This window comes from Seriola dumerili, unplaced genomic scaffold (assembly GCF_002260705.1).
Source record: "Seriola dumerili isolate Sdu_G_001 unplaced genomic scaffold, Sdu_1.0 BDQW01000003.1, whole genome shotgun sequence".
Classification (NCBI taxonomy): Eukaryota; Metazoa; Chordata; class Actinopteri; order Carangiformes; family Carangidae; genus Seriola; species Seriola dumerili.
In genome coordinates this window covers 18,787,181-18,811,052 of record NW_019174258.1, presented here as the reverse complement: position 1 = coordinate 18,811,052, position 23,872 = coordinate 18,787,181, and the positions used below count along the sequence as shown (strand labels likewise).

General features: G+C 43.8%; 1 protein-coding gene across 1 annotated transcript in view; it reads right to left on the bottom strand.

Moving 5' to 3' along the window:
- ccdc102a (coiled-coil domain containing 102A) overlaps positions 1-23,872 on the bottom strand; it is a 118,714-nt gene that overhangs the window by 49,650 nt on the left and 45,192 nt on the right. Inside the window, exons 2-3 of the mRNA XM_022745497.1 lie at positions 2,977-3,434; positions 1,066-1,461 (exon numbers count right to left, since the gene is read on the bottom strand). Of these exons, the coding sequence (XP_022601218.1) occupies positions 1,066-1,461; positions 2,977-3,339 (759 nt within the window). The 5' untranslated portion in view covers positions 3,340-3,434. The remainder of the gene's footprint in view (positions 1-1,065; positions 1,462-2,976; positions 3,435-23,872) is intronic.

The following is a 23,872-nucleotide window of genomic DNA, read 5'->3' as shown; positions in this document are numbered from 1 at the left end:
CTTCACATGAGTGTTTCAGTGTTAATGACGCTAAGCAAAGCAGCAGCGGCTCAGGCCAGAAACAGATGCTTTAGGTAAGGACAGTCTGCACAGAACAGGTTGACAGAAGAGAATTACTGCAGCATCACTCATCACCTCATGGATAAGCATGATGAGTGTGTGGGTGTGTGTGCACACACACTCACACATAATGAACCACCTAATGGGGTCTGATTCTATCAGCTTGGTGGAGACACAGGCTTGCCCACATTCCCTCAGGCTCAGGTCACATTGTTTATGTAGTAGCAGAGGACATGAGCTCACTGATACCAGGGAGACAATCACTATGATCCTTATCTTCATAGACTGATCATCATTATCATCATCATCATCATCATCATCATCATAATCATCATCCTCCTGCCCTAAAGGTACATCAGACCAGAAGTGAGTTCAATCACCAGCTGGTGTCAGCAGCGCATAACACAAACATGCATATTTACATTTAACATTTGAAACATAAAAACAAAAAGTAGGCAGCTGAACCTGCGACTCACAGGATCTACAGCTGCAACTTCTACTTCATTATTGATTAATGATTGTGCGTCCTCAGATCGTCGGTCCGAAACACAGCCATGCTAGTAGCTCTCTGAGTCTGTATTTAAACACACTGGTGTTTTGAATTTAATGCTAAGGTCAGCATGCTAACATGCTCATAATGACATTGTTAGCTCGCTGATGTTTAGCATGTTCACCTTTTTAGTTGAGTGTGTCAGGATGCTAATATTTGTTTAATAGCACTAAATCTACCCTGTGTGGGACTAAATGCGTTTACCATATTTAATGTCAATCATCCAATAGTTGTAGAGATTTTTCAGTCAAAACCATGAGTGTTAACATCAGGGTAGCGCTAGAAGAAAAATTAGGATTCATATTTCATCAATCCTGTCAAAGGTTGTTGAGATATTTCATTCTGACCATTCAGTAGAGACTGATCCCTGCAGCCATGGCACCGTGTGCCGAAAAACCGTGGGGGACCTTTAACAAGAGCAATAATAACATTTCCTATCATGCATGCAGACTCACCTTTTGTTGACCTAGCTTTTGTCTGTCCAAGTCCACGTCCCTTACTGGTTCTGGTTCTGGAGACCCTGGGTGTGCCTCCCCCACCCTGTCTAGCTTGCTGTCATTATGAACCTGAGAGGAATTGGAGGAGGAAGCAGGGGAGAAGGGAGGGATGGATGGAGAGGAGGAGGAGGAAGCACCACACTGGTGTGCAGGGGAGTAAGAGGGAGAAGCGGTGGATGGGGGGGGAGCCGTGTGGTCACCACCGAGACGCAGCGTCTGCTGCCGTAGGGTTTCGTTCTCCGTGGCGAGTTCCTGCCGCTCCCGCCGAACACTGGTCAGCTCCTTGGTGAGGGTGTCCAGCCGCTGTCGCAGCTGGCGAACCTCGTCACGAGCTCGGTTACGCTCCGCGCGAACCTGAGAGACAAAAAGAACACTGCCTGATACAGGATCAACTCATCAGCTCCGGGTCCTCTGGTTTCCCTGAAGATAAAAACCTTTAAAAACAAGCCATGAATATATAGTTTGTTTTCCTAAAACTTTCCTACAAATACTGGACACTCTAGTTTTGACCAAATGTTTCTCTAACAGGAGGAAATAGAGCAATAGAGGACTATTTTCAGCGGTGGATGAATCCACATTTGGTGCTTTAGTGAGTATTTCTGGTGTGTGGGACTGAGTGTTTATAGTAATGAAAGATGTCACCCAGTGCAACAGTGATGTGTTTTTAATAGTTTTTTGGAAACTATGGAGCTGCTATAGCACAGAGGGAAAAGATATATCAGGCTGTGATGGTTAGTAGGAGACATTCAGTGCTGGTTTTGGACTTTTCATGTTTGTTAACAAGAAGAAAAATACAGAATATCACCAGACTTATCCTTTAAGTTAGAGGAAAATTTGTTTCAGTTAAATATTGAAAAACTCCCCATATTCTGTCTCGTACTTCAAGCATTCACTTTCTCAATGTTAAACAAAGACCAACTTATTGTACAAACCTCAACCAACTGCTGTAATTTGTCTAAACACAAACCACATAAACCACTTAAGATCACTAATACTGACTGTGCATGTTCATAACCATGTAAATGTTAAGCAACTCATCAGTTCCTGGAAGAACACAACAAAATATGTTGATGGCAGATATAAATGTTTCCTTAAAATGTTGATTAAAAATAATAATGTTAATAAAAATAATAAAATATAAATGAATAAAAACGAAATGAATATGAACAGTAAAACTTTATAATACGGTTTACAAAACTCTTTGTAGTTACTAAGCAACAAGTGAGGAACAATTCAGGAACCACCTGATGGTTGATGAGTCATTTAGGAGAAATGAAACAGCTGCTTGTATAAACATAGAATAGATTTCCTAACAACAGAATCTTAACTTAAAGTCCACTTACTAACTTTCTCCAGAGTTTTCAATCACATCTAATGGTATTAATTAGCAAATACAGTTTACACCATTTTGAGCAACACTCTGAGATGGTTTAAAAGCTACTGAGAGAGTTAATAATTGGATCTTGAGTGAAGCACTTGGTGTAATCCTTAACTTAGAATATATAATAAATCTAGTTTTATTTTACCCATTTTTTATTTAATTTTTAATCTTCAATTTTCAGTTTTTCTGTTGTTGTTGAATGTTTTGTTGTATTTCAATATAAAGTTGTTTACATCACGTTGAGCAAGTGCAGCAGCCTCAACTAAGAATCATGATCATTATCTGGAGCAGCAGCTCGTCAATTGTTATATATGACGTAAAGTGTATTGTGTCCATTTTACCTCATCAAATTCAATCATTCTTAACATCAGTATAAAACCTGCTTTAATAAGAACAGAGGCAATTAGTTGACAGGGTGACAATGAGGCTACATCTGAACCACATCTGATGACATCACTACAGTAACACATCAGAGACTGGCGGCCCACCTTACTCCACTTCTCTCTCCAGTTGGCGGTGCAGTCCGACCACCACCTCATGGTCTTCTCCATCTGGGCCGCTCGGGCCCTGGCCTCCTCAAGCTCCCTGAGCCTCAGCTCCTCCCTGCTCTCCCAGTCAGCCCCAGCTCCATCACCCATGGCCCCGAGGGATCCCAGCCCAAGGCCTCCCAGTCCAGGTGACAGCAGCAGTGGGGGGCTGGAGCTGGGAGTTCCTCCTGTGGGGCTGGGGGTGTGAGTGAGACTGTCCGGCGAGCGGATCCCCCTATCGGGGCCCAGACCCAGGCTGCATAGCAGCCCACCTCCTGCTGACTTCCCACCTTCGGACAGGTGGGGGCTTGGAGTGTGGTTCATGATGAAGTATGAACGTGAATGGTGGGCAGGATTAAGGGGGTGGAGGGTTGTGGGATTCAGGAGAGCATCATCAGCCTCTTCAGTAACTGATCAACCTGGAGACAAAAACAGCAACAGGAAGAAAATCAGAAGAAAATAAAACATGCATGTACATATGTTTTCCTCATGTTTGTTAACATCAGACCGACGCTGATGAGAAGAAAGAATCTTAGTTTAGAACACCAAAACCACTGACAGACACACTGCTGCTCTTAGAGAAGAAGAGTGTATGTAGAATGAGTGAGTGTATGTGAATAGGTGTGTGTAAGTATGAACCAGTGATTGGTGTGCAGTACTGGTGGTTGCAGCTGATTGGCTCCTGTCAGATGTTCACCAGACATAAGGAACCAAGATGGAGAGAATCACATCTTCCTCCTTTGCCAACAGGCCTCACTATTGTCCTCATCCATGTACCTTTAGTTGTGTCTAGAGCCTTGTTGTAGTTTCAGAGTTCGTAAGGAAGGACTGCCTTTTTTCTTTTCATCACTTTTTCCCCTGTTTCTGTTGTTAGGAAGGTTAGTTGATGTATTTTGGTTTTGGTTACATCTGGGCAGGTTATGTTGGTGTTTTGTTTCTAGATAGATTTGTTTTCTTTGCTATTTTGGCCTTTGTCCACCCTGAAGCTGAAATCCACACTCCTCCTTTTGAAAAGCCCTTTTTAAATAAATACACCAGTTAAAAGTCTAGTAATTTGTTCCTGTGGCTGTGACACACAGGACACCATATAGACGTAGGGTTTCTCCATAATGTAAAAATCCTAAGAGAACATGATTTGTCACGTTTCAGTACCATTGCAAAAATCAGACCATTATCATCTGCCTCTGAATGTATTATTCATGCTTTCATCTTCTACCATAACGACTACTGCAATGCCCTTTTCACTTAGTCAAGCTGCCCTGCACGTCTATGCCTGTACGACATGCAGCAGCCGGGCTCTTAACCAGGACTGGTCATAGATCTCACATCACACTGATTTCATCCTCGCTGCTGCAGTGGCTGCTCAGGATCTATTTGAAGACTCCTTTAATCACCTATAAGGTTCTGCATGGTTTAGCTCCTGCCTACACTACTGAGCAGTCACTTAGGTCATCCAGCCAAAACCTTTTGGCCATACCACATGCCAAACTAAAAGCCAAAGCCAACTGCACTGTTGCTGCTCCAGCACCACAATCTGCAGTTCCCGCAGCTCCAGGGAGCATTTTATTATTTTTCTATTTTTCTGGACCTTTGATTAATTTTAAAGGTACAAAATCATTGCTGACAGCAAAGGGTACATAATTGTACTTTTAACAAGATGAAGGTTCAGGCAGATGATGCTGCAAATCAATGATCACAAAATCTTGATGTAAATAGAGAATTTGGTTTGTTGTAATAAAATAGGCAACAATTTCCATTCAATTCTTGGTCTTGGATAAGCTTCATTAACAATATAGCTGGGTGTGTATTTCAGTGATTCAGCTAGTCTTAACATTGTTGTAATAGTTTTAATAATGTCATGAGGCAGGCAGCCAGTGTTAAAACACTGAATTAATTGAATCTAATACAGTATGTGAGTCACACAAAAATGCATTTTGTAAGTGTACTTTTACTGAACTCTGTTTCTGTTTTGTGTCTGAAACGAAAATGAAACAGTTGCAATTAGTGATTAGAGAATGGCTCCTTAAGTCTCATGCTCCAGCCTATTGTTGAAAAAATTGTTTGGTCAATAACTGGGAATGCTCCTCCTTGAACCGTCACCTTACCGTGGTGGAGGAGTTTGAGAGCCCTAATGACCCTAGGAGCTATGTTGTCAGGGGCATTTTGCCCCTGGTAGGGTCTCCCAAGGCAGATTGGTCCTAGGTGAAGGGCCAGACGAAGAATGGTTCAGAAGATCCTTATGACAAATACTATCAAGAACCCGAGTACCCGGCCCGGAGGGACACCGGGGCCCCGCCCTGGAGCCAGGCCTGGGGTTGGGGCCCGTGGACGAGCGCCTGGTGGCCGGGCCTTAGCCCATGGGGCCCGGCCGGGCCCAGCCCAAACCGGCTACATGGGTTCGTCTCCCAGTGGGCTCACCACCTGCAGGAAGAGTCAGAGGGATCCGGTGCATTGTGGATTGGGCAGCAGACCAAGGCGGGGGCCTTGGCGGTCCGATCCTCGGTTACGGAAACTGGTTTGTGGAACATGGAACGTCACCTCTCTGGCGGGGAAGGAGCGGGAGCTTGTGGAAGAGGTCGAGTGATACCGGCTAGATATAGTCGGCCTCACCTCGACACATAGCGTCGGCTCCGGAACCCACGTCCTTGAGAGGGGCTGGTCTCTCCTCTTTGCTGGAGTTGCTCCGAGTGAGAGGGCCGGGGTGGGCTTTTTGGTGTCCCCCAGGCTCTCTGCCTGTATGTTGGAGTTTACCCCGGTGGATGAAAGGGTTGCGTCCCTGCGCCTTCGGGTCGGGGATCGGGTTCTGACTGTTGTCAGCGCTTATGCGCCTAACAGCAGTTCAGACTACCCGCCCTTTTTGGAGTCCTTGGGACGGGTGCTGGAAAGTGCCCCGAAAGGGGACTCCATTGTCCTACTGGGAGACTTCAACGCTCACGTGGGCAATGACAGCGTGACCTGGAAGGGTGTGGTGGGGAGGAACGGCCTGCCCGATCTGAACCCGAGCGGCGTTCAGTTATTGGACTTCTGTGCTAGTCACAGCTTGGCCATAACTAACACCATGTTCAAACATAAGGATGTCCACAGGTGCACTTGGCACCAGGACACCCTAGGTCGCAGGTCTATGATCGACTTTGTAGTCGTATCATCAGACCTGCGGCCGCATGTTTTGGACACTCGGGTAAAGAGAGGAGCAGAGTTGTCAACCGACCACCACCTGGTGATGAGTTGGATCAGATGGCGGGGGAAGACGCCGCGCAGACCTGGCAGGCCCAAACGGGTTGTGAGGGTCTGCTGGGAAAACCTGGCGGAAGAACCCGTCAAGATGATTTTCAACGCACACCTCCGGCAGAGTTTCGACCGCGTCCCGAGGGCAGTGGGGGACATTGAGTCCGAATGGGCCTTGTTCCGCTCTGCTATTGTTGAGGCGGCTGTTGCAAGCTGCGGCCGCAAGGTAGCTGGGGCCAGTCGTGGCGGTAACCCCCGTACCCGCTGGTGGACACCGGCGGTGGGGGAAGCCGTCAGGCTGAAGAAGGAGGCCTACAGGGCGTGGTTGGCCTGTGGGTCTCAGGAATCAGCTGACTGGTACCAGCGGGCCAAGCGGAGTGCAGCTGCGGCAGTTGCTGAGGCAAAAACTCGGACGTGGGAGGAGTTTGGTGAGACAATGGAGGAAGACTATCAATCGGCTCTAAAAAGATTCTGGCAAACCGTCCGGCGCTTCAGGGGGGGAAGGCGGCAACTCGCTCACACTGTTTACAGTGGGGGCGGGGAGCTGCTGACGTCAACTGAGGATATAGTAGGACGGTGGAAGGAATACTTTGAGGAGCTCCTCAATCCCACCAACACGTATTCCATGGAGGAAACAGAGCCAAGAAACCTGGGGATGGTGATCTAATCTCCGGGGCAGAAGTCGCCGACGTAGTGAAACAACTGCGCGGTGGCAGAGCCCCGGGGGTTGATGAGATCCGCCCTGGGTATCTCAAGGCTCTGGATGTTGTAGGGCTGTCTTGGTTGACACGCCTCTGCAACATTGGGTGGAATCGGGGGCAGTGCCTTTGGAGTGGCAAACCAGGGTGGTGGTCCCCATCTTTAAGAAGGGTGACCAGAGGGTGTGTTCCAACTACCGTGGAATTACACTCCTCAGCCTCCCTGGTAAGGTCTATGCCAGGGTAATGGAAAAGAGGGTCCGATCGATAGTTGAACCTCAGATTGAGGAGGAGCAATGTGGTTTTCGTCCTGGGCGTGGAACTGTGGACCAGCTCTTTACCCTTGCTAGGGTGCTGGAGGGAGCATGGGAGTTTGCCAATCCAGTCCACATGTGTTTTGTGGATTTGGAGAAGGCTTACGACCGTGTTCCCAGGGGCACCCTGTGGGGGGCACTCCGGGAGTATGGGGTGGATGGCCCCTTGTTAGTGGCCATTAAATCCCTGTACCAAAGGAGTGTGAGTCTGGTTCGCGTAGCCGGCAGTAAGTCGGACCTGTTCCCGGTGAGGGTTGGACTCCGCCAGGGCTGCCCTTTGTCACCGGTTCTGTTCATAACTTTTATGGACAGAATTTCTAGGCGCAGCCGGGTGGTGGACGGGTTTGGTTTCGGTGGCGGGAGGATCTCGTCTCTGCTTTTTGCGGATGATGTGGTCCTCCTAGCTTCATCGAACGCCGACCTTCAGCTCTCGCTTGGGCGGTTCGCGGCCGAGTGTGAAACGGCTGGGATGAAAATCAGCACCTCCAAGTCTGAGGCCATGGTTCTCAGCCGGAAACGGGTGGATTGCCCGCTTCAGGTCGGGGGGGAAGCTTTGCCTCAGGTGGAGGAGTTTAAGTATCTCGGGATCTTGTTCACGAGTGAGGGTAGGATGGAGCGGGACATCGACAGGCGGATTGGGGCGGCGTCAGCAGTGATGCGGACGCTGAATCGGTCCGTTGTGGGGAAGAGGGAGCTAAGCCGGAAGGCGAAGCTCTCAATTTTCCGGTCGATCTACGTTCCGATCCTCACCTATGGTCATGAGCTCTGGGTAATGACCGAAAGAACGAGATCGCGAGTACAAGCGGCCGAAATGAGTTTCCTCCGCAGGGTGGCCAGGCTCAGCCTTAGAGATAGGGTGAGGAGCTCGGTCATCCGGGAGGGACTCGGAGTAGAGCCGCTGCTCCTCCATGTCGAGAGGAGCCAGTTGAGGTGGTTCGGGCATCTGGTTAGGATGCCTCCTGGACGCCTCCCCGGGGGGGTGTTTCGGGCATGTCCCACCGGGAGGAGACCTCGAGGTCGACCAAGGACACGCTGGAGGGATTATATCTCTTGGCTGGCCTTGGAATGCCTCGGGATTCTCCCGGAGAAACTGGTGGAAGTGGCTGGGGAGAGGGCTGTCTGGACCTCTCTGCTGAGGTTGCTGCCCCCGCGACCCGGATCTGGATAAGCGGGAGATGACGAGATGAGACGAGATAACTGGGAATGATTTTGTCTCTGACTTTAGGGGGATGTTTTTGCCTCATAAAGGTACAAAATGACATGTCGCTCCAACTGCACCTCATAAGGTACCAATTTTGGGGGCACCACTGTGGCTCACCTGGCTTAACACATGGGTTTAGTCCCAAGCACAGTGGCCATGGGTTTGAGTCTGACTCACAGCCCTTTGCTGCATGTCATTAAGATTTATATTCATCTTTACATTTATCTCATTATACTTTACCAGTGTTGATTTATATTTTTACACTTTTCATCCACATATTCCTTCATTTTCTTCCTGATACTCTCCAGTGTTGGAACAATCACTTGCCACAGATCCACTTTTTGTTTGTATTTCTCTTCATTGTCTCCTAATAAAACACATTTGTGCTGTAAGGACTGAATCTCCCCTGAGGGATCTGTGGGCGCTCTGTGATCTTATCTCCCGTTTCAATGCCAGGTTTGGGTTGAAAAATCCTGAAGAAAAACACCATTTCTGGCTGTGGTGAAGTTAGTCTCAATCTCTCAGGGCCACAAAAAGCTCTAGTGCTTCCTGTGGAACTGTGGGAACAATTCACCAGGAACCAGGAGAGCGGAGGAAATGAAACAGGTTTAGCATCAGCAGCTCTCTCTCTCTTTGAGTCAATGCTGCCTCCTCACAAACAAACACCATCCTGGACATGTAGAGGTGGTGCAGTCTGAACACAGCACAATTAACCCACACTTAATGCACGATTTTTCCACAATTCACCAGAGTCCACTGTGCCACATCAGGCCAGTTGTTGATAATAATGAACACTTGTGGTGATATTTGTTTAAGTTCTGGAGCACAACACACACATGCATGTAAAGTAGTGGCTCAATTCAAAGGTTGTGTAACCACTGTTACTCTTACCTACAGCGGTGAGTATACACACATCAGTCGACTATAACAGACCAGAGGATTAATGTTAGACTGATGTCATGAACAGTTTTCATCATGTTGAGAATCTGTTATGCAGCAGCTACCACCATCTTTTAAGGTGGAATGTTTTCTTTCATGTTGCGAATTAATCAATGCACCTTAAATGTCAATATGAAGACTTTGGCCCTCCCTTTCGTATTTATGGTGTCTTGTGTGATGCTTAAGTAATGGCTGTATCTGCAAGCACTTGACCAGATCACTTTGTTCCTCTTCTCTGTAGACCAGTGCCTCTGGTTTCTGCACCACTGAACTCTCAGATACACATACAAATAACATCAAACAGACAATCAAATTACTAAACTGCACAAATCATTCATCCCACAAATACATTAACACACTGAAAAAAACTAATTATTACCCTAAAACAAGACACACACATTCTAAATTGCAAAATTGTCATACAAAGCCTAACAACCTTTCTTGCTTTCTTTGATGCAAAGTCAATTAGATCAATTAGTACCAAAATTTAAGTACAATCATAAATACCATAGCAAGAATAAAATGAAAATAGCTTTGCTCTCTCTCTGTATATATACAGTAAATACCAATATAAACAAGACACACTTCATGTGGTATTGTGAAGAGTAGTTTATTATTCTTATAACGATTTCACACAACCCAGAAAAGTTATGTGTGAAACTGCAGGTCTGTTTTCACAGTATTATAAATGAATTGTGGTTTATTTGGTAGTTTTTCCGGGTATGACTGATTTTACTATTTTCATTAGTACTGTACAGAGATTTGACAGATTCCCCTGCTCCAGTGGGGAGACCTGTGGTCAATCCATCCTTATACTGGCCCAGCAGAGACCCCCTCTTAAAGCCATTCTAGTGTTGGGGTGGGGGACAAAATCCACAGACCTGGCTCAGAGCAAAAATACATTCAAAGGTTCAGCCAAAGGTCATTTCAGCGCAAAACACTGTCATTACATAAAAACAGACAAACCGCAGCATTTTAAATGTCTCAAATCAAAATCAAAAGCAACAGAAAATCACAAATTGTGAGTGTAGTGTGTTTGTAATGTAATTTAGTAGCTGCAGGTACATCAAGACAAAGTGGCCACATCCAGCAGTTTCCACACGAGGACTGAATGAGACCTTCTGTCTCATGAGCTCCTACTTACCCCCATGTGACTTGTTATTTCAGCTGCAGATAAATCACAAACACAGTCCCAACACTGGTTTCCTCTCTTTCTGTGTCCTTTTCTACTACTTCCCAACTTTTCCTATGACTCTTTCACGCTCCCTCTGTCTCTCCATTTTCTATTTATCCCCTTATTTGCCCAACCTCCATGTGAACCCCACCTTCTGTCATCACAGGGCCCATTAAATGCGCAGCCAACCAGTGGATCAGGCTATGGGGTAATAAAGTCTTTGACCGAATATCTGCCCTCACTGACCATATGTTACCCAGCCCAATCACTGGCTGATGTTCAACTTCAACTCATATATTCACCATCACAAACAAATCATCAGACCACACTTGACCCTGTGGTGAGAATCAGTTCAAACCCCATCATACACACACACATCACTATTTATTTTACTTATCAATGCAAAAGTCTTCTTATCTTTTTGAAATGAGCAACAGTCAAGGTCTGAGCAAAGGGGTCACAGACTACACACACACACACACACACACACACACAACACAGGCAACAGAGGGGTTGTGTGTCCACAGATATGATTTATGTGACTGTGACCATCAAGAGATACAATGTGCTGCTACAAAGGATTTCCCCTCATACTTGCCAGCGTTTCTTCATGTGTGTGTGTGTGTGTGTGTGTGTGTGTGTGTGTGTGTCTGTGTCTGTGTCTGTGTCTGTGTGTCTTTTCTCTAAATGAGAACCAGCTCTGGAAATCTGCTGGGCCTGCATGGTTCAACCACACAGTGGAAGGAAATAAGAGTTACTCTGGTGTCGGACTTACAGGCTTCATCCACTGTCTTACAGCACTTGTCTCGGTGCTGTGGGACACTCATGGTTTCACTGATTTCTCTGTTTACTACTGGAAGCATAGGTCTTGGTGTGTGCACACACACCCTCTTGTAAACTGCTGCTGTGACTGCTAATCTGAAGCTACGTCCACACTAATATGTCTACGTTTTATAATGCCTCACCTTTCCTACATTTACACCTGTCGTCAACATTTCTCCGAACCCCTTAAGCTGAGACTTTTGGAAACACTGCTGGACCAGTTTTAGTTTGAAAACCCATGAGTGGCGTTTTAGTCTGCACGAGTAAAACTAAACACCCACTGTTGCTCCCTGATTGGCTTAACAGCTCCTGTCGCTAGCTTCACCTTCACTTACAACAACTGCGCTCCCTCTGTCTCGCTCCACCAATCACACCCTGTGCACAGAGCTATTCTTAAAGGAGCCACGCCACTTGTGTAACATTATTTAAGTGAAATAGTGATAAATCGCTAAGACATGCTTATCAAGCTCCCCCTAGCTCCCCTGTAGTTCACACCCTGAGTATAACCATAACAACCTAGGGTCAAGTATACCTGCCGCCGTAGGGGCGCTGTTTCAGGAGACACTCATGTGGGTTGTATCAGAGGGCTGTTCATGTTGGAGGACTGGTTGGTCATGTGTTATGCATTTTCAGGTGTGTTAGTATGGACAGAGATTCTTTCTGATACATCTGGACCCTGGACAGAGATTGTTTTTGTTTCAAAGGAGCTATAGGTAAATTTTGCTATTGCTACATAGCTAATGTTAGCATGAACAGCTGTTACTCACCAACAGCAGTCTCCAGAGGTGGAAAGAAACACCAATGTTAACTCCAGTTTTGCTTCTATTTCTATCACTTCTTTTGTTCTGCTGAAGTTAGCATGCTAACCAACTAGCCCAGGTCAGCACTTTCTGATACTGAGTCACTGTAGCGTCCAGTCTGTCCAGAAGCTCTTCAGAGGACTTATTATAACCTCTTGTACTGTAAACACATGAGGCTAAAGCTGTTGTTAAGACTGGTATGTAAACAGGTGTTCATGCTATTATTAGCTATGTTGCAATAGGAAAACTTTAAGCTTTACTTTATAGCTCCTTTAAAACCCTGTTAGCCATTAAATAGCCATTAAAGAGTAAATATGGCTCCTTACATCAGCTCATTTCATGCAGATGGAAAGTTTTGATCTGACAGCAGCTCCATGTGTTCAGTGTGGAGCCTGTTTGAAAAATGAGTCAAGTCTTTCCTCCTCTTGCTCCTCCCTCATGTGACTGTGTCTGAAGGCCGCTGAGTTGCATCAGTGCAAATGAAGGGAATGCATCTCTCTGCAGAGACATGCAGGTCCAAAGGGACAGTGTGCTGTGATGTAGTGTGTGAGGAGGAAGGTTTATGGTTTCACTCCCTATGAAACCTCAGACTAAATATCTCAACAACTACTGTATGGACTGATGATATTTGGTGCTAGATATTCATGGTCCCCACTAGATGAATTCCAATGAACTGGAGAGTTAACTTTTTACTCACTGATCAGTTAAGAGGAAAGATCACCTTTGTTAAGGAATATTTAGAAAAACTGGTTGTAATATCTTGTCTCTATGGAAACAAACGCTTAGGACAACCAAGCTTTACAATAAGGCTCCCTTTTAAGTAGTAAGCGATTTTGCCAAATAGTGAGCCTGTATCAACATGAAAACTGTGTTATAACTTGTTTATAATTGTTTATTTAAGGTTTATAAAGTGTTAACAACCGTATTAATAACGTAATTATAAACCATTTATAAATCCTTATAAGGGGAGTCTTACTGTAAAGTTGTACCATTATTTGAATCGTCCTGACACACAGGGTTCCAGAAACAAATCTGTGGTGACCTGCTGCTTTCTAAGCACTAAGGTGTCTGACGTGATGGAGAAGATTCCCAGCATCCTGAGAGAACACCCACTCGCCCTCCATGTTGTCATCCATGTTGGCTGCAATACAGTTAGACAGTTAGACCTCTGAAATTCTAAAACATGACTGCAGCATTCATCTGTTGCACAAAGAAGTTTAGTTCTTCGACTACTTAGACTATCTCAAACCGGACTGTGGTACAATGAATTCTGGGTAAATTAAGACTTTTTTCATCAAGAAAAATCTGTCTCCAAAAACTCTTTCCCTTCTTGTTGCTCTCTCCATAACAATGTTAGCAAAGCACAAATTATAAGCCATGTTTTCCTGTTTTTTGTTTTTGGGTGCTACTGGTCAGTGCAGGTGTTGTTGATTGTTACCATGGTAACATTGGTCTTAGGCCTGAGTTAGCCTGGGGGTAAGGTGTCTAATGTTTTTGTCTTAAAATGATATCTCTGTGGAACTGGCCCTTGGATTCCCTCACAGTCCCTAATAAACAGATCTTTATCTCCAGTCCCATCCCCCACACACCCGCGGAGTGGGTTGTTCTAGTCGCACTCTTAGGCTACGTCCTCACTTCTACTTTTCATTTTAAAACCTTGTTTTAAAAACAAAAAAATCTCAATGTACAATGTTGTATTCACCACTGGTAGTTGAAACATACAATTACATGAGTTACCTGGGCTCGAGGGAGTTTACAACATGACTGACTCACAGAGACGTGGTCAGGACAATACGTCAACATGTCAGAAATCTGGAAGCATTGAAAACACTTCATTCATCCCTGAGTTAACTTAAATTCATCAGAGCAGATTAGAAAGTAGAGAGATAAACTGTGACAAAGAGTAAAACTGGATTCATATTTCTTTTGATATTCTGAACAAAGCTTGTAGAAGCCGTCCCATTATATTAAAAATGGCTGACAGGACAGTTCTGCAGCTCTAATGTAAGCCTAATCAGTTCAGCTCTGGCACAACTCCTACATCAAACCTTTCCTCTCCAAGTCACAGAGTTCTTGAAATGGAGCCAGTGGGAGATTTCTACACTTCAAAGCAGAGCGGGAGAATTTGTCTTTTTTCCCCACAACTAAAATAACAGAGCTTTTCACAAAGAGAAATCTATATACGCTGGCCTGTAAACAGTCTGCTCCATGAGACAATTCGTCAAGCAGATTTATCTTAATTACACTATCAAAAAAAAGATGAGAAGATGAGAGAAAGAAGAGATGTTTGAGCTGCAACGATCTGATGAAAGACAACTGGCAGGTTTTCAGTCATATTTCACCACACTGATCCCTCCACAGAAAAACACCACACACTGCAAAATCAGTGCTGCTATTAACAAAATGGGTTGTTTTAACTGTAGGAAATCACTGAGCAGCCAAAGCTCAAAACTGAGGTGTTCTCACCTCAAGTGGTAAAGTTAAAAGATCACTTTGGCATGACAAAGGCTGCTGGAAGAGGAAAATACAGAGAAGGCTATTCCAGCTAAGTTCATGTTGAAGGTGCATTTGTGTAGTCTGGCTTTTAGGCCATGTTCAGACAGACATATAAACAATGTGTGAAAACCAGATGTTTTACTGCCAAGTTCCTTTGCTCACTAAAGTGTTTTTCCATCTTATATAATGAAGTGATGGCTCAGCTTTTGTTTTCCTGTCATAATCAGAAAGCTGCATAGACTATATTTATTAGGTTATTATCTAAAGGCATAGTGTGTAATGTCTGCCTCTAGGGGTCTCTCAATCAAAACAATAGAAAAGATGGCATTGGCTGACATCATGAGGCAGTGTGGGATCATGGGAGTTGTTGTCTTTATCACCATTACCATAAACTCCTCCTGGTTTGGATTCCTCCCTAGTCGTCATCGTCATCGTCGTCTCCCGCTTATCCGGATCCGGGTCGCGGGGGCAGCAGCCTCAGCAAAGAGGTCCAGACGGCCCTCTTCCCAGCCACTTCCACCAGCTCCTCCGGGAGAATCCCGAGGCGTTCCAAGGCCAGCCGAGAGATATAATCCCTCCAGCGTGTCCTTGGTCGGCCCCGAGGCCTCCTCCTGGTTGGACATGCCCGAAACACCTCCCCAGGGAGGCGTCCAGGAGGCATCCTCACCAGATGCCCGAACCACCTCAACTGGCTCCTCTCGACATGGAGGAGCAGCGGCTCTACTCCGAGTCCCTCCCGGATGACCGAGCTCCTCACCCTATCTCTAAGGCTGAGCCCGGCCACCCTGCGGAGGAAACTCATTTCGGCCGCTTGTATTCGCGATCTCGTTCTTTGGGTCATTACCCAAAACTCATGACCATAGGTGAGGATTGGAACGTAGATCGACCGGAAAATCGAGAGCTTCGCTTTCCAGCTTAGCTCTCTCTTCCCCACAATGGACCGGTTTAGCGCCCGCATCACTGCTGACGCCGCCCCAATCCGCCTGTCGATCTCCCGCTCCATCCTACCCTCACTCGTGAACAAGATCCCGAGATACTTAAACTCCTCTACCTGAGGTAGAGCCTCCCCCCTGACCCGGAGCGGGAAATCCACCCGTTTCCGGCTGAGAACCATGGCCTCAGACTTGGAGGTGTTGATCTTCATCTCAGCCGCTTCACACTCGGCCGCGAACCGCCCAAGAGAGAGCTGAAGGTCGGCGCTCGATGAAGCTAAGAGGACCACATCATCCGCAAAAAGCAGAGACGAGATCCTCCCGCCACCAAACCCAAACCCCTCCACCACCCGGCTGCGCCTAGAAATTCTGTCCATAAAAGTTATGAACAGAACCGGTGACAAAGGGCAGCCCTGGCGGAGTCCAACCCCCACCGGGAACAGGTCCGACTTACTACCGGCTACGCGAACCAGACTCACACTCCTTTGGTACAGGGACTTAATGGCCACTATGTGTCAGTGGTTAAGGAAATCAAACAGACCTGGTGATTATAATCATTAAAAATACTTAATAAAGCAGTTTCAAAAAGAAAAGTCAGTGTTTCACCGACTCTGTACGGAGGACAGAGAGGAAGGAAGAGGGAAGAGTTGGGGAAGAACAGGGAGCTGAGATTGCTGCTAACCTTTGTTTTGATTGTTTCTCTGATAACTTACGCTTTCAATGAACAGCATTCATTTAACACGTTCATATTTTTAGTGAACGCTGAACTCAACAAATCAGCTTACAAATGATGAACGTGAACTCCAAAGAGAGTGAACGCCGCTTTAAATGTAACTCATGTCTTTGATTCTTCAGTGGTGTACAATAATTCATTTAGTTTGGGAGTGGCAATGATTTGGGGCTGGTGATGTATGGGCAAAAGGAGGTTGAAAAAGAATATCGGCCTTTGTTTATTTAAAAAACGGAACAAATGAACTTGAACTAGTTTGTTTTTAAAACTGGGAACTTAACTATGAACATGAATTAGTTCATTTTCATTTGTATGAACTGAACTTTGAACTAGTTCTTTTTAAGTGTGAACTGGCACAACACTCTTAAAACGTTTAATACAGTGAGCTTATTGCTTTGTTTTTATATTTCAGATACTTTTATTGTCAAGTTTTGTAAAATCTCCAATAGTGGTATGAGCCAGAAAAATCCAGTAAAATTCTGAAAATGACAAGCTCAAGTTGGTCTGATGAATTACTTATCAGGAAATCATGTATACTGCTCAGGTGTAGCATCACCAGATCAAAACCTGGTTTATGTCTGGACAGTGCACGTTCAATGTAATTGAGGATGTGGTTGAAAACTGTCATCATCATGCATGCTAACATATTCAATGATGCTCAGTGACAGTTCAAATATGCTGATGTTTAGCAGGTATATTGTTGACTACTGTCACCATCATAGTTTATCATGTTAGTACAGATGCACCAATGGATCGGCTGGTTTTCAGTGTGATCAGAGTGAGCAGCTGATGAGTGTCAGATATCTGATTCTGTGTCGGTCAAATGAACACTCATGCACCACATGATAATTCACACAACAGCACAGACACAGCTACACACACACACAACATGCCATCAGCATCGAAGTTCTTCACCATGACCAAAGGAGAAACAAAGCTCACAATCCGCAACACTTGTACAGCCAAAGTCAGATGTGGAGGAACAACCACAACACGTAAACAGCATCACCTGCTGAACATCAACAACTTCAAGAGCTAAAGGCAAAGCTGCTAAAATTACAGCTACATCACTCGTCAATTATAGTTCTTTAAGGCTTTAAAAAAAATCCGAAACTGGAATTAGCCATGTTATTATGCTAACTAACACAGTACAGCCGAGGATGATGGGAAGAATCTGATTAGTTCTGCAGGTATTTAGTCAGAAACTAAAGTATTGGATGTGTTGACCTACTGGTGGTGCCAGTAGAAAGAGTCAGTAGGTTTTATCCTCTGGGGATGTCTGACTGTGTAAACACATGTCAATCCATCCAACAGTTTCAGTCTGGACCAACAGAAAACAATGAAGCAAATTTCAGAGGCTGGAGTTTCAACCTTTAATGACTCTGCTCTGTCCAACTTTACCACATACTTATATATGTACTTATATGTGAGGCCCAGGTATTATTGTAGCATAAGGCCCTACTGTAGCAAATTATACAGTACATTCCTGAACCATGACTCTCCCTCCCTCTGCCTCTCCTACACACACACACACACACACACAGTGAGTGAGAGAGTGAGCAAGATAGTGAGTGAGTGAGTGAGTGAGTGAGTGAGTGAGTCTTGTGTCAGTGTATCAATGTCAAGCTCAGCACAGACTGATATCACGTGTAACTGCCATCATTTATGCAACAGACAGAGGAGTGAGGAGCAGATGAATGGAGGTGACGTCAGGTGATGGAGGAGAAGGAGTAGGAGGATAGATACAAAGACACACAAAGACAAAAGGACACTTCCACTACACTTGCCATTTGAGTCACAAACTCTTCAAATGTCCCAAACAAGAGAAGGATCCAGATAAGAAATCCTCTTCATGAAGAGAAAAGAGACATACAGAAGCTGATCTGTACTAGAACTGACACAGTTAAGCTTGTCTGATACCAACGATGTGAACACAGTGGGTTAGAGACCAGACAGGAAGTCATATTGGACATATATTTACAGATGATAATTTAAGTGTTCACAGTTTACATTCATAAATACAATGGATTATTACACTGGTTTCTGCTCAGATAAATGACAACAGAAAGGAGAAGGGCTGCATCAGTCCTCCCAGACTTTGATAAAGGTTTTGATGAACCTGGCACTTTGTTAGACCCCACATAAAAAACGGTCACTGTATCAGTCTATCCTTACAAATGTTGGGTTGCCATATGCCATATGTTTGGCGTTTTTCATTTGGGCCACTTTAACTTTAAATGAAAAATTATTTTTTTATCTTGACAACAGCAGCAAATTCCATCCACAGATGATGAGATGCAATTGAAGGCTCCAGAAAAACCCAGTAAAATCTGAGATTATTTTGTCATATTATTTGTGATTAGACGATGATAATGATTACATGATTAGGATTCTTCTGTTGTTTTAAAATGTAGATTAAAAATGATCAACTGCATTAGAAACTCGAAATTTTGAATGTGCCTGCTGCTTGATGCGTGTACTTCACTCCTCTTGTTTCAATCTGTACAAAGGATGTTACTTTCAGTTTCATTCATGTCAAGAGACTAATCCTGACATTGACCTCAGTCACTGCAGTTGTCCCTCAAAAAGCCTTTTGAAAGTCACGACTGGCCAAAATAACCTCATACTGATGGTTTTAAACCCAAATTTGTCCCAACCATAGCAAGACATGTATAGACACATGTACATGCCCTAACAGTAGTTGATCTGCAATTAAACTATACCACTATATCCCCATATAGACAATAGCTTCTAAGATCGAACTTTTATGACCTACCTTACCTCTTACCTTTTTGAGACTCTTATTTTGAAAGTGTCTGTGCTTCTGTGTTTGGCAGTATAAATTGCATAAGAGCCAGTAATTCCCTCTTACCATGTTGAAACTTTTATTTTGAAGGTTAATATCAAAAAAGTAAGATGGTGTTTGTGCGTGTGTGTATTGTTGTGTGCCAGTAGAGCTGTCTACCGTAGAGCCACCGAAAAGCTTGTGTTACCAGGTTGAGGCACTTATACAGTTAATATCCATATGGTGGTGAAGGAGTTTGTGTGTCTTTCAATGCATGTGTGTGCGTGGTTTGTGCATGGTGTGTGTTTGTGTGTGTGTGTGTGTGTGTATATGTGTGTCTATGTGGCTGTGTTTGTAACTCTCATAGACATCAATCAGGCTGTTAACAAGCATCACCTGTGTGCAGCTGGAAGACTCAGAGCTCAGATGAACATGTGACATTAACACACACACATACATGCTCTCATACTTGATAGTAATAAGGGTAAGAGTTAATGAGTCTAAATCGCCAATAAGCAGAAGCCGTGATGTGTGTCGATTTAAATATGTGGCCGTGAGGACAAGTTAAACAAAATTTTTCAGAGGAGTTCTAGAGCTTCTCCCACTCTAGCAATGATGTATTGCTTCAGCTACTTCAGCATTGCTTCAACAGTTGCTTCACCTTCTTCAGCATTGCTTCAGCAGTTCCTTCAGCTACTTCAGCATTGTTTCAGGAAACTCATTCAGCTCTCAGCATTCACACGCATTTTCAGCAGGAAATGCATTTTCTAGTTATTCTTATACGTCCGCCTTTTTACGGTCTCCAACTATGCCTTCATTTTTTGTCCTACAAAAACCGTTCAACTATCAGTAGCTTTTTCTGTAGATTATCGGATCGATTCAACTTTTTAATACTATTTATCATTTTTGATCTTTCCAAAGAGAGCAGGTCTAGACCTTCTCTTTATAATTATATTTGGAGACCCAACAATTCCCACCAAGACAAACATTAGGCGACAGTGGCAAGGAAAACTTCCTTTTAAGTGGCAGAAACCTCGGGCAGAACCGGACTCAGGGTGCGCGGCCATCTGCCTCAGCCGGTTGGGTTGGAGAGGGAGAAAGAGAGAGCAGGAAAGAGCACAGAGGAAAAGAACAAGAAAGTACAGTGATAGCAATAATAATAGTGACAGTAGCGGCAGTAACAGCAATAGTAATGTAATGGCAACTGTAGTGCTCCTACTGATAAAAATAGTAATGACAGCTAATAGCATTAATAATAATCTTTAATAATAATTATTAATTATAGTAAATTTTAGCAGGTTTAGCAGCAGGTGTTAAACAGGATCATGAGGGCAGTAGGTGGTTTGCAGTTGTAGGTCCAGAGTCTACAGTTCTGGAGGCGGGAGGACCTGCAGAGAGTAACAGGAAAGAGATAGAGAAGGAGAAGGGAGAGAGAGAGGCACACGGCCTGGGCGCTTCATGTGCTTATGGGAAAAAGCAACCGGTTAGAATGATGCAGTGACATTCAGAAAGTTTACAGTGATCTTGTCAGCAGAACAACCTGGACTATACTATACTGAGTTTACTGATTTATTAAGACTGAGGACCACCCGCCAGTGGTAGGATGGAAACAGGTACAAAGCCTGAGTTAATAAGGAATGGGAAGCTAACTGAAATTTAAGGCATAAAAATATGTTTTAAGTTTAGATTTGAAAGTTTGAACAGAGTCAGACAGTCTGATATCAGCAGGGATGTTGTTCAAGAGCAGAGGGGCCCGATAGGAAAAGGCTCTGCAGCCAGCAGACATCTTTTTAACTGTGGGAACAGACAGGAGCCCTAAATTCTGGGAACGGAGAGCACGAGATGGAGTATAAGGTTTAAGCAGATCAGACAAGTATGAAGGAGCAAGTACATTTAGGACTTTACTCAGTACCTTATATGCCATCAAAAGCACCTTAAAGTCTGATCTGATATGATCTGATCTGATATGATCGTCTCGACTCTTACCCTTATTCCTCTCAAGTATGAGAGCATGTATTTGTGTGTGTTCATGTCACATGTTCATCTGAGCTCTGTGTCTTCCAGCTGCACATAGGTGATGCTCATTAACAGCCTGATTGATGTCTATGAGGTTTACAAGCACAGCCAGACCCGGACAGCCAGACTAAAACACACACACACACACACACATGCACACACACACACACACACACACACACACACACACACACACACACTTAGACATGCAAGTTGTTTATGAATTAATACTCAATTAATACTAGAGAGAGATAACAGTTCAGACTGAGCAATACAACAATAAATACAGCAGCAGATATATTGAATTCAGCCTTCTTCACTGTTCTTACAATTGAGATCCTCCTTTTACGTTGTTAATTACTCCCACATACTTTGAGCTACAGGAACTTTTCAACCATCATAGCAATTCTGCCATAGACTGCAATAAAAATTCAGAAGCTGATAGCAACCATTGTCTCAGCAGGTGGTAGTAACGCAGTACCTGGGCAGAAATAAACAAAGCTGATTTTTATTGGCTTAATAGACTCATTAACTCTTACCCTTATTACTCTCACGTATAAGAGCATGTATAAGACAAATCAGCACACCCCCACCCCCCCACCATTGTGATGTCCCTCTACGTAGGCAGTCCACTCCAGTTGCAACCATAGAGTGTATATAAAGCGTTTGCTGCAGTAAAAGAGAGAGAGAGAGGGAAATAGAGAGAGAGACCAGAACAACTCTAAAATAATGAAACACACCGCATGCTAATTATATGAATACTTTTTTCAGACAAATTTTAGACTTCCCACTCTACACTGCAAAAAAAAAAAAAACAACCAAATTTTATGGAAAATAACAAAAAATTTTACAGTAATTTTCTGTTTTTTTAAAAATTGTGTACAAAACTACTATTACAGAAATTATCTGTGAATTTACAGCAAAACTTTTATTTTAAGCATTATGCCAATAATAATGAATTACATTTATTTCCCATTTTTGTAAAGAAAAATTACTTTATTATTTATGCTTTTTTTCTGCTTTCTTAACTTACATACAAATCTATGTAAAATGACAGTAAATATCTGAAATTAAAAATGTAGCTTGTCATTATAACGGTTAATGTCCATACTAACAATTTAAAGTTTTTCTCTGTAATTTTAGGGTAAATCATATTATTTTTACATTTATGTTATTCATACCCTACAAAAACAATATTTGACCTAATTGGTCAAAATGAAATAGCCTACAAATAAAACTTAATACCCACATTTCTTTCTTTTAAAACAAATCATATTTTCCTATTGTTGCTATGTTACCATGCTGAAACAAATGCTATTGGCTGTCTCGTCATGAGCATTTGAGCATGATTGGTTGATCTGACTGTCATCAAGGCAACTCTCCATTGACAACTGTGCGCGCCTCTCACCGGTCAAATTTGAAAATACATGGGAGTGCTAGTGCCGGCACTCCACAACGCTATTTGGTCGTCTGTTACCTGGATTATTTTATATCTGCCAAATTCTTATTTTGAGCGAATTTGAATTATAGGGTGTTCTTGGAGAACTGGGATATTAGGAAAGGTCGGGCGGAATCTATTTGGTTACCTAAGAGAAGTTAAGTGAATTTATACCCTGCAAAAATATCAGGTAAGAAAACATTTACTTTTTTTTTTGTGACGTTGTTTATGTTCATGTCGTTTATTTCAGATTAAATAATGCTATGGATGGATAACCAAATGTCATTAAGTATGTATGTTTATACTGTGTCATTAACGTGTGTTAAAGTGAAAAGCTAACTGCGATTAGCGCTCTAGCCATAATAGCATTTTTTTTCAACATAGAAGAAGCTCATTTTACTGTGTTGCTAGTATGTGTGTGTGACCGAGAAAACTGTCTTGTACACACTTGTACACTTAGACAGAGAGGACCAGGAAACACACTGAGGAGCAGAAGTCTCCCGCGCAGCTATCGCTTGGTCTGGACTGTTGTCTCCAGCCTACCACCCATGTTTCCCATCGCTGGCCATCGCCCAGTACCTCATTGTTCACCCATGTTCCAGATGACAACTCAGTAATTTGTGAGTAATAACTAACATGCTATTTTGTTCGCAGCTCAGGTAAGCAAGCAGAGCTGTGTGTCGACGGCATGACAGCAGACCTCGCTGAAATTGTAACAAACATCACAATCCAATATTCTGAAGCTACAAAAACACAACATTCTTATGTACAAGTTAATTTGATGGTCCGAGACACACACACTGAGCAAGGGAGAGAGAGAGAGAAGCCAGAGCTAACTGCTAAGCTAAAGTAACAATCAGTTCTGAATAGCATATAATGAATCAGTGAAATTTATTAAAAGCAGCAGAGATCTGTGGGTGCTAGAGCAGAACTGGTAAGTTTAAATGTACAGCAGTTAGTTAGTCACTGTAATGAAGAAAACAACAACATTAACTGGGTTCAGATAGAGCAGCAATAAACTCTACCGGTAACAGAAACTCCAGAGACTGGCAATGAGACACTACACTGACGTTAGCACGTCAGCATGTAAACGGTCACTCCCTGCTGCTAATGAAAGGTAATGTACGCTCAGTAAATGTTACCAAAGATCCACTATACAGACGATACCGCATTAGAGGCAGCGCCAGTGGTATGAAATGGGACACACTCCGGTCTCCTAAGTGGGCGTTGTCCCTCAACCCCTCCCTCAAGCAAAGGCAACTGGCATGAAATGTGACAGTAGCTAAT